Here is a 12,263-nt window from a genome sequence, read left to right as displayed (position 1 = left end):
TTCTGTTACAAATGCTGGTACCGATATCTTGGCAAATACCTAATATTGACCCTGCCAGTATATCAATCAGGCTCTAACAAGGTTATGGGTCTGACACCAGAAATTTGAGAGACAGACTGAAAAATTATTAATACCTAATTTTTGTATTTCCGAAAAGCATTAATACTCTTATTATTGACTTAAGTACTGTGAGTCACTAGTAAAGCTGTCATGATCCTGGGTCCTTTTGACCCAGCGTTTTGTGTTTTCTCTTCGCGATTTTGGTTCTGTTCTTCCTCTGGTTAGTGTTTACTCTGTTCTGCCCGTGTGTTCCTGTATCTAGTCCGCGTTTCTTAGTTTGTGTCCTTTCATGTGTAAGTTCCTGTTTTATTGTGAAGGTCTGTCTTATGTGAGTGTTTTCAGTTTGCCTCCCTAGTCTCGTCATGTTAATTACTCCCAGCTGTGTCCCCACCTGTATGTAATCCCCCTGTGTTCTCTGAGTGTATTTAAATTGTGTCTTCTGTCATAGTAGTTGCTGGTTCGTCTGTGTTGTTTCCCCTCGGTCTCCCTGTATGTATTTCCTCAGACCTCCCTGCACCGTCATTCTTGGTTTGTGTTGTTAGTTTACCCAGTTTAGGTTTCAGTTTCATGTTCCTAGTTTAGGTTTCAGTTTCATGTTCCTAGCGCCTTTGTTGTTTGCATTTTTTGTTGTTAATAAACACTCACCTGCACCAGAGCTGCCGCCTTTTGGTCCTATATATATTCCACACGGCTTGCCCCCGCAAACCGTGACAAAAGCTGGATGGGTCCTCCACAGTGGTGTTAATCCCAGCATACAATCATTTAAACACCAAATATCCTAAAACTGAAAACAGTACAGACACAAACATTTAATTGTATAAACTGAAAAAATCAAACAATAGATGTTTTCTCAGGACTGGTATTATGTGTAGCAAATAAATAAATAATTATATATAATTTGAGAATCACTGAATTTTCTTTAGATTTTATAGAGCTTTTAAGAAATTGAGCATTGATAAACATTTTAGGAGTGTGATGTATGTAAGTACTACAACTTCATTATCAGCACAATATGTTGATTTACTGTGTTTTTTATACTTAATGTAAGATTTTCCATAAATGTAAAACTCAATTTCCAAAACAGTTGGGATGCAAATCAAACCTTGTGTCACCCAGCTGAAGTAATAAAGGCTGGACAATTACAAAATAAAACCTGGTAGCGTATTCCATTATTAATGCTAATTGGCAACAGGTCAGCAGTATGATTGGGCATAAAAAAAGAGCTCTGTTGGAAATACTTTCAGAAGCATAGCAGAGGACACAGGGTAAAGAGAAGGTGGTGCAACTTGAATTTACAGTGTCTTGTTAACCTTCTGCGAGTGCAATAAAAGCTTTCAGCTTAATCCATCTAAAACCAAAGATGGACAGATGCCGACCCCAGACATATGAAGCTGATGGCAAGCCCTAGCAGCTCTCCTGCTGCGTTAAAGCTGAGCCCCCCCACAAGCATAAGAGGACTGGATTTGACCCACACCTCATTTCAAAGGCAGTGGAGGAATGTTATTATGTGTCTGATTTTTGACTGTAGACAACATAAAAATCAAACAGAAAAAGAGAGACATCAACTGGGAACAGCACAGAATCTGGCTTTAGCAGAAGGTAGAATCTCTGATCGGATAGGGTGCATTATGCACACGGAATCCATCAAGGCATCATTACTGCTGACAGAGCAAAAGATGCTGTTCTGTTATCCAGATGAGGTCTTTTTAGGGAAGGTCTTGCTTATGTCAGGAAGCCAGCTGCAAACAAAATTCTACACGTGTTCTCAAATGGCCTGCTCTCATTTAAAGCCTAATAGCCATTGAAAAAATAAAAATACAAAACCCTATATCAAAACTTTTTTCATTTTAATACTGCTTTTTACATTTTTGAGTATAGTTTGGTTGTATAGTACCTACAGATAAATGATGATATTGCTGCAAAGTCTGCAAAAAACGTACCTACCGCTTCATTGAACACAGTTTTTGACAATTTCTGCAGTGATGCGGATTTCGGACTGGAAGAAATGAGCAGAACTTGAGGTCGTCTACCATTTCTAATTGTTCTGGGATGAAAGTGCCTGCATGTGTATTTACATGCTTAGCGTGTCAGCCATTCTGAGCCGAGCAGAGTCCGTGGTGTGCGGCACCGGAATCCCTGAGTTAATAGATTTTTGTCCCCAGTGCTTTTAGCGTGTTGATCTCCTGCTGATGGCTTCACACTCTGATTTAAGCACAGAGATGGGGGGCTGTGGTGGGCGGCTTTGAAAAGAGCCTCCTTAACACTGCAAACATTTGGCTAATGTACCTCATTACTTCCCCTTTGAGCTGATTTTCATTTTCCATTCACTTGCTGCTAAAAAAGCACCCCTGAAATTCCACGTCTCACACGGGCCATTGATATTTATGCTTGCAGACGCAATTTGCTTAATTCCACACAGAAATATTTGTATCTTAATTTCTCCCCTCGATGAGAGTACAAGGAACAGGGGATGCATTAGAAAAAAACGGTTGTTAATTATACTGTGTGTTCTGTCTTAATTTTCTCCTCTCACGGTCCGCTACTGTATGTTTTCTTTCCAAACATAGATTCTCCCACCATCTTTTGTTGTGCTACACTGTGTGTTGTGCTTCCCCTGTGCTCTTGTCTCTGCAATGTTATTTGGCGTTCTGTGCTAACCATCACACAATGCTCCTTCTACCACGCTGCCTCCTTCTTCCCTCTCTATGTCTCTTTCCTTCTCTCTGTAGATATTTGTGTTTCTGTAGCTGTGCCTCTCTCCTTTACTCTGTTTCCTCTCATCCCCTTCCCACACACCCTCACTGTCCTTGTACTGTGGGCAGTGTATATGTGCACAGAAGCACTTGAGACAACTTTTTTTCATACAGGCAAGCCACTTAGCAGCTTTATATAGCAAGTACCCAAGGAGAGGATTAACAGCAGGAAACATCAACAGAATGGCTTGCAGTGATAGAACACACATGCATAATACTGCACAGACGTGTGCGCATTCACTTGGAGCTACACCATTGTACTTACTGAGCCTTTGCCAACCACACATTGCACCTCTGCCATCCAACTTTTTATGATACATTATTATGTTAGTCATCCAGCATATGCTCTTATCCATATGGGATTCTATTGTAAAATATAGACCAGCCTTTCATCACACTGGGCACAGAAAGCATATTTGACATTAAAAGATCCAGTGGAGCCTGTGAGCCCCTGCCCATTATTTGATCACATCTTTTGTCTTGGTCAGGTAAGGCAACTCGTGTCGGTTTGGTGCTCACAGGGCATCATTCACAGCATCTCCCTATTTAGATCAGAGAGGAGTCGCATGCATTTGCAGCCTCGGAACATGCGGCGTGCACTCTCTTTTGCCCGTACACACGTATGGACTCTCACCTTGCACACGCAAACGCGTACACGCATACAACACAAACACACTCATACGCACTTACTACTACATTCTTCATTATCATTCCAGAGCTGATAGGCTCTAATTATCTGCCTTGGCTCTGATTAGTCTCTCTGTAACAAGCTAATTAGATGGAGCCTTGTAAAATCATCACCACCATTACCACAGAGACATGCCTGGGAAAGACACCAACAAGCAGGAGGCGAGGAATGTGTCTTGCACCTCTCCCCGCAAAGATTTGATAGTCAACTAAATGTTAAGTGCTGGAGCTCTGATTTCTTTTGATTAAGTGCCTTTTAAACCCGTCTACTTTGCAATAGAATCTTTATCCTTTCTCATTATTCATCACGAAAGGATTGTTCCGTCTTACAGAGCAGGATGATCTGGCTTAAAGCGCATAAATTGCCGCTGTCAACATTTTAGGAGATAGCATCTGAACATTGATTAGTTTCTCTGCCCCCACGATACAGTGGCTATTTATCCAAAACGAATTATCGTCAGATCCCAGTCAGAACTTTCCTCTCCACAGAGCAACTTTAAAGCCTGAGCAGAAAGCGAGATTAATTCTCTCCTCTAGCTTCTTCCTCTCTCTGTTATTATCCCTCTAACAATCCTTTTAGGAGCTGTCACACACTTTATAGCTATTGTGTTTCAGTTGTGAACACTCACGAGCTAGTATGGAGTGTAACGTTGCATTTTTCATCAAAACGCATCTTAACTGTAAAAGAGTTCCAAAAGAAATAGGAATTGTGATCTCCGCATCCACCTTCTCTTTTCCAACTCATTTGAGCCAACACAAGGTGCTGTCAAATATTTTCATGCAGTTTGAAGACTTCATACCATTTGCTGTGTGCATGTACTCATTAGAGGTATATAGTTTTACATTATCAGCTATAATAGACTTTGGAAAGACATTGTGTTGCAGAACATTATGGAAACCAGCTAGGTAGAACTGCTTTATACAGACAGCACATCTGTCGAGGCAGCCCTCAGGTAGTGAAAGGATGCATCGCACACTCCTGCTGCTTTTGTCTTGGATTAAAAAGTACATACATAGCCTGTGGATAGAAACATGAAACCTTTTACATAATGGGATTTGAAATCCATAGTTACTTTTAGCCTTTAGGTAACTCACCTCTGTTCCTAAGTGTCCATGGTGTGTGTTTGTGAGAGAAAGACAGGAAGATAGAAAGAGACATGCAAGTGTGTGTTTGAGACGGGATTGCTTGCGCATGTGTGGGGTTGTGTTCAGATCTGTATGTGCATGCATTTGTGTGTGTCAATGTGTTTGTCCTGGCAGGGGGGTTTTTCTTTTCTGGGGTGAGGCAGATGGCCTCTGTGTATTGCAGTCTACTGAACTGTTTGGCACCTCTTCTGACATATTCCTTCATGCCACGTTGACACAAGATCACAGCCAATATTTGCGAAAATAGTGTCTTAGCCTACAATTCTGTGACTTGCTCCACATCGCAGGAATATTCTGCAGAAAATGTGTCCTAGATTGGGGCCTGTGACAGTGTCGCGAGTTTTTCTTGTGAACATTGTTTCCAGATTGTGTCATTGTGTTTAATGTGGATAACGATCCCTTACTATCAGTTCCAGGAAAAGTCACGCTATGCTTCTGTCATAGAGACACAGTTTTACACCGCCTCTCCTTGGGTGCTGTTGTGCTCTCTTGCTGTCTGCCCCGGCTTAGGTTGAGCGAGTTGGTAATTGGATTCCTGGAATCTTCTTATTCACTTCAGTGAGGCACTGTGCAGACGACAAAGTGCCTGCAGTCGTGAGGCATCATCCCCACGCCCCTGTGGGAAGATCAAGGTAGCTTTACCCTAGACATGGTAGATGAGACAGTGGCTGAGGCTCTCTCCCATGGGAACCAAGGTGTCTGGATGCTTGGATGGAAACCCTGATGGAGAATGAATGGATGATGTCATATCCACCGTCCTCAACCCTGGGGCCAAACATACCTCCTGACATCCACTTACAACAATTTCCTGAGCTTCTGGCAGCTATGGTGTAGCAAAAGAAAGTGGAAAGATAGCCGTTAAATTACTAAGTTAAAGATAGTGTGGTAATTGACTTTGACCAGACCTCTGAGCTGAATTGAGACTGTAGCGGTATCAGTTTCACAGTACAGGCACAGAAAAAAACCCCATTAACATTTAGTTTAATCATGCAGTCCTGGTTTTTGCTATCTACTGGAGAGGATGTATATCTCACATACCTGTACCCTTAGTTGACTCTATGCTTGTTGGCGCTTCACATTCCCCTGGCAACATGTCTCCCTGCTGCACACTCAGTTACATGACAGCTGTCACTTTTTGTAACCAGAGCTCCATCACTATCTCTGCACTATCCTCCAGGCCCAGACTGGTACCTGAACAAGGTGAAGTTGAAGATCACTGATGTCAATGACAACGTCCCTGAGTGGAGTATGAAGCCGTACCCTTACCTGGCTGTCGTATCCCCTGAGGCCCCTGCGGGAACGTTTGTCTACCAGCTCCAGGCTCATGATGGGGATGAGGGTAAAAGTGGAGAGGTGGAATACTTTTTGTCAGATGGTAAGCTTTCTGCTGTTCACACACACACACACACACACACACACACACACACACACACACACACACACACACACGCATATAGAAGGTAAGTTGTATTAAAATAGATTGTGTTGTTGTTAAAATAAGTTGACAAGCTATAGAGACTTGAAAATAAATGCAAGTAGTCAGACACCAGTTCTCAGACATGACAGCCAGAGGCATTCACACATTCATTCATGCATTTATAGGTTCTTTAGGTGTCCGTTAGATTCTCTATCTCTCTGTCACCCTATTTCTTTTTTCTTCTGTATCTCTGTCCCTCTTTCTTTTTCTACACACACATACACAATCGCAGCAGTCAGACACACACACACACACACACACACACACACACACACACACACACACAGAGCCAGAGGCCTTCGCACATTTGTTTATGCACTTATCATGCACTCTATCTATCTCTCTAATTCTCCATGTTGCATACGCAGAGTAAATTCTGCAGACACACACGCTAAAATACTCATACACGCATTTGGCTGTTGGAAGTCTGCCATAGTAGACCCCCTGGTGGTTGAGGGGATAGAGGTTTGTTCACATGTCAGAGATTGGGGGATGTGCTAATCTTGCCAATGGGGCTTTACAAAACACTACTGACTTCCCTCTGACTCGCATTAGTACATCGCACAGCTTCACGTTTTGACTTTAAACCACAAATACTACAAAGCGGCCCTTGTTTTTGTCTCGCCCCTTGTCTATGCTGAGAACTCATATAAGCAGCGACATTTGTCAAAGCAGCTAACATAAACTTAAAAGAACTAGATTAAAAAAAAAAACAGTAAAAAACGACCCTCTTATCCTGTGCTTAATTTTAAAAACTTGAAGATGAGATGAGATGACAGTAGCCAGCCTTCAGTTGATCAGTGTCACCCTGATTGACCCAATTTTTTTTAGTATTCAACGGCAGCAGAAAAAGTAAAAAAGTGCCCTCCAGAGTTTTTTGCTTTTGTTTTTTTTTTGTATAGAAACACTTGGTTATGTTTACACACAGCCTTCCTCATCCTAATGCATGGTGTGCATCCTTGTGGTTTAACAATAGTGTTGGACGGATTTTTTCACCCATCTTTTTTAAAATATTTAGAGTCTTACATTGATTACTTCCATGTTTACTTGCTAGCATTCTTCCTTCACTGCCTTTGGCACACTGATACCTTTGTTGATGCATTGCTCCTACCGGCTGTCAGTCTGTGGAAGAGTGGGAAACCAATGGCAGGATGATCATAACAACAATGGGACTCAGTAATTAAAACATTTCTCCATAGCTGCTAATTAAAATTTCTACAAACACCGCAGTCAGACAAAAATGTTTTATAACTTAAGGAAAATAGAAATTGAGTAGCTTGATGAAAACTTAAATTGGAAAGTAAAAGTAGCCACTCGTCAGTATAATTACTAATGTTTAGAAGGTGAAAGTCATAACTAAGAATGTCTAAAGAGTATATAAAAAGGAGTTTGGTCATACGCTATATTTCTCACAATCCTAACAAATCTTATCAAACCTGTGTAACCACTGCCTGATTTATTCCTCTGATCCCAAAACCTCCATATATTTCCAAAATAATTTAAAAAACCCCATCAATAAGTCATTAAGGCATACTGCTGAAAGGGAGACATTTCCTTTGTTACAATAAACATTAGCACCGTGGTTCATTTTGAGTCATTCCCATATGCATTGTTCTGTTACTTCATTGTGTATTAATACATTTTTATTGCCTATTTTATGGCTTTTTTTCTGTGTGATTTTAAAAATCTTTGTCTCCAATATTTACAAGTTGGCTTGGTTCATATTATTAAGTCACATTATTGAGAGAATTAAGAACACAGTGTTGGATTTGGCATTTTATAACATTTGTCAACAGCCTGAATATTATAAAACTTATTAATTACTGCAATCCCCAAGGCATAAAGTGGGGACACTACATAAAATGTAAATTTAAACAGAATGCAATCATTTAAACATTTCATAACCCCTTAGTTTATTTACAGTATTAAACAGGATAAATTAAAATGTTTAAATGTAGATAATGTACCATTTTAATAAAAAAATAAAGCCATTTTGGCTTTGATGGCAGCCGCATGTCTCAGTTACGTTGGAACAGAGCCGTGTTTACCGCTGCGTATCATCTCAAGTGCTTTAAAGGAAGGTGGCTGAACTTCTTTTTGATTTGTGAAGACGTTTCTTATATCATCCAAGAGGATTCTTCCGTTCTGAACTGAAGAAGACTGTATGATAGAGCTTTATCCTGTATTTGTGGACACAGTTTGGAATGGCACACTGTGTCCACAAATAGTGATTTCTGGAATCTTCCTCGAGCACATGCAGTGCTGGCTGCGAGCTTGAAGATCCTGAGGACTGATTTTCAGCTTGCACACATGGGTTTATCCAGAATTTTGGAATTTTGTGATGATATTATTTACTGTAGACGAGCTAGATGATGAGATATTCAAAGCCTTCACGAGATTGTGCTGACAAACATTATTCTGAAGTTGTTCCACAACTTGTAGATGCAGTGTTTTGCAGATTAGTGAACCTCTACTGCTCTAAGATTTTCTTTTTATACAAGAATTTAATCATAATTTATTTAATTACACGATGGTCATCCAGATAGTACAACACAAAGTGCAAGATGTGCATGTACCTTCTCATTCCTAAACTGATCCTCAGTTCCATTTCTGACACTTGTTTGTTGCAAACAACAATAAAACAACAATTATTCCTAACCCCCATTTATATTATTAATGACCAATTTATACCAGAATAAAATAAAACATATTTAACCCTTGTGTGGTGTTCGTATTTTTGTTACTCAGCCAGTGTTCATGGGTCTGGTGGACCCGCTAGAGTTTTGGCTTTCCAAATTAACACTATCAAACAATTTTATGTTAAATTACTCAACAGATGTTTACTTCATCCCAATTACAAGACATATGAACAGCAAACATGGTTAATTTTTTCCCTTTACCTTTGTTAGATCACATTTATGAATTAATGTGCTTCTCGTTTTTTTTGTTTTTTTTAAATAAAATGTTATAAAAAAATAAATCAGTTATAATCAAGTGGAGTGAGTGGAAAGACACAACACATTTACACGTGAAGCAACATGTTTCACAACTAAATTGGATCAGCTGCTCATCAATGGTGACATTAGGCCCAGGGTTGTAAAACAGGGGGAGGTGGTGCACACACTTATCCCACACTGTCCTGATGGCAGCTAGCTTGTCTCTCTGCCGTCGAGCTGGTCTGTCGTCTCGGTTATCAAAACGGATAATCCTGGAAATTTTGTGGAAGTTTTCCAGAGACATTGATGCACGGAAAGGTTCTTGCTGGTTTCTGCATCCCACAGGGATTCTGTCGATTCCCCTTTGGACCTGAAAACTCCTGCAAGGATAAGAACCCCAAAGTAGGCCTTTGGGGTTCTTAGATGAATTTGGTCCATCTCCTTCCACCTCTCTCCAAAAACACACCTTCCTTCTAGATTACTGCAATCCAGAAAATTTTTCTGGATGGAATCTGGGATGAAAAGCTCAAATGAAGACTTGATGTCCTGCACATGAGTAACTGTCAGCCGTGTTGGCCCTGGCTTATCACAGTAACAGCTCTGCAGGGTGGCTCATTTCTTGGGCAAGAAGACCATTCAATTTCACCAGTTATTGACATCCATATTTCTTCACTTGCTGTCTGGTGGGCTTGTTCTGGTCCTGGAGCTGGCTGCAGATGGGGTACTCATCTTCGTTTTGTTACTAAATGGTGCTCAACCTCATCCTCTTCTTCAAAGTCACTGTCAGACTCTGAATTTTCAGAAATGCGAAATATTCTGAAACCTCTTTGTCAACATCATCATCAGAAGCCTCTCTCTCTTCCAAAATCAATTGGATGGCCCTCGCAGCAGATAATCTTTTGTCAACTTGATCAGTTGTGATAAAGAACCATACTGGCAAAGTCTTATTTATAGTATTATGCCCCTAATTTGCAGGTGGGACAGGGTATGAGAAAATAAAATTTGGATCCCTCAAGAAAGAGGGTAAAATGTGCGGGAATGTAAGAGCAGACGGTGTTTATAGTTGAATTTTCAACAATGTTGCAACTTTGTGCGCGAGCAGGAGGGGAAGAAAACACTATCAGCAGCACCAGAAAGGAGGAAGACAGAGTGTGGGAACACAGGACCTACACTTTCAACACTTTTATTAGACCTGGGTCCAGTGGACCCAAACACCTTGTATGTAATGTAAATGCGTGGGGGGAGGTACAGTATGCGGTCATTGAAAATTAGTTCGGATTTATGTTCTTCACAGAAAATAAGCCAAAGCCAATGAATTTCAGGTTGAAAAAATAATTAATTCTTTAATTTTTCTTTTGAAAAAAACTGAAAACGGTTCTCACAGACCCGAACACCATACAAGGGTTAAATAATTTAAAACTGTAAGGTAAGGTGTAAGGTCAATAAATAAAAAGTCAGCTGTAATTTAGTTTCTAAATTCCACAGAAAAGATTTTCTGGCTATTTTTTAATATGAATATTTTTGAATATGAAAAATCGCTATTTACAATTTAAAATGTAGCGCTTGGAAAGGCTTCTTTGTCAGTATAAGCCTTGAGAACAAGCAAACTACTGAGGACCAAGGCTGAAATTTCAACTGACACTGCACTGCCGTCAGTAATGGAAGTCATATCAGTGAGACCTGACCTGAACCAGTCATCAATTCTCACCGAGCAGAACCGGTGCTTTGACTTTATACATATATATATATATATATATATATATATATATATATATATATATATATATATATATATATATATATATATATATATATATATATATATATGAGGTTTTTGATGAGCCACCAAATATTCCTGGCCCCTCTATTCAAGCTTATCGTCATTTTGAGCACAGAGCTGCTCTTTAGTTTCACATGGTGTTCTTTCAAAATAATAAGTGAGGGGTCATGGCATCTGGGGTCCCTAAAGGATCTGTGCTTGGTTCCCTTCTCTTCTCAGTATGCTGTGATTCTGACATCTAAATGTGAAGAGCAAATATACATTAAGGTATATACTAACATGCTTTATAGTAACTAAGATGTAATTTTTAAGAGTTTAAACTGTTTATGATCTGAATTCTTTTACACTACCTTCAATTTCCTGTCATTAGTTCATTACTTTGGTCCAAAGTGTCTGTGAAATGAAAAATGCAGTTGCTGTTAAATATCTATCAGACTGCCTAAAAACAAATAAGAGTTAAAAATAATTGAAGTTCTTGTTGACAGTGAATAAACTATCAAATGATTTTAATATAAGTAAAAAGTCCAAAAATGATTAAACGTGACAACAGTTGTTGACTATTATGATTAAGGAATTGCACAGAATGAATAAAATTAAATGTGTTTATACATAAATCATATTTATTAATTCTATTAGAGCTTAACAGATTGTATAAATCTTAATTCCACAAACACAGTAAGACAGAAATCCCTTTCAAAAGGCTATTCAGGAAACATTTCTGTGTTTGCATTCAGGCGATCGCCCGTGCATTGGTTTGGATCCAGTTGTGGAAAATAATGTCATTGTATTTCCCTGTAGGCGGTGATGGCTGCTTTGCTGTTGACAAGAAGACAGGCCAGGTGGTGACCACAGGGCTGGTACTTCAGAGGGAGAGGGAGTACTTGTTAAGCGTGGTGGCCCTTGACGGCATGGGGAGCCGCAGTGCCCCTGCCATGCTCTCTGTGGTGGCGGGAGCTAGAGCGCCGCAATTCACCAATACAAGCTATGCCATCTCAATACCAGAAAACACACCTGAGGGACAGCCGTGAGTACTGCCTGTGTTTGCATCCTCTTATAAACATACTCAGGGATACGTTCCAGCTGCATATTAGGAGCAAAATATCATGAAAAATGCTTTTCTTCTTCTTCTGTGTTATATTCATTCTGTAAAGCTGAAATTATTATATCTTTACAAATCATTTATTGTTAAACACATATGCCAGGCCTTTTTAGATCTTCATCTGTTCCCATCTGGTTATCAGCAAACACTTTGTGTCAGATTCTTCATTGCTGCCTCGGTATGTTTAACACTGGGATTTCCAGGCTTCTACCGTTCTACCTTTAAAAGCCGGAGAGCAGTCAAATGCTGGAAGTGGAAGCTAAATTGGCTAGTCATTCATATGTATATTAGGTCGTTACCTAGGAATTCTGGAGGGAGGGGAGTG

The 12,263-nt window shown here is 39.9% G+C and overlaps 1 protein-coding gene across 1 annotated transcript in view; it reads left to right on the top strand.

Annotated features, from left to right (window-relative positions):
- The window catches only part of LOC146627592 (neural-cadherin-like), a 116,748-nt gene that overhangs the window by 38,670 nt on the left and 65,815 nt on the right, over window positions 1-12,263 (top strand). The window contains exons 2-3 of the mRNA XM_085359024.1: window positions 5,824-6,021; window positions 11,638-11,863. Coding sequence (XP_085215150.1) covers window positions 5,824-6,021; window positions 11,638-11,863 — 424 coding nt within the window. The remainder of the gene's footprint in view (window positions 1-5,823; window positions 6,022-11,637; window positions 11,864-12,263) is intronic.

This window comes from Diplotaxodon limnothrissa, linkage group LG7, assembly GCF_057381915.1.
Source record: "Diplotaxodon limnothrissa isolate DT_005_m linkage group LG7, D_limnothrissa_male_GT1.1, whole genome shotgun sequence".
Taxonomy (NCBI): Eukaryota; Metazoa; Chordata; class Actinopteri; order Cichliformes; family Cichlidae; genus Diplotaxodon; species Diplotaxodon limnothrissa.
Note: the sequence above shows the minus strand (reverse complement) of the source record. Positions and strands in the feature narration are given on the sequence as shown.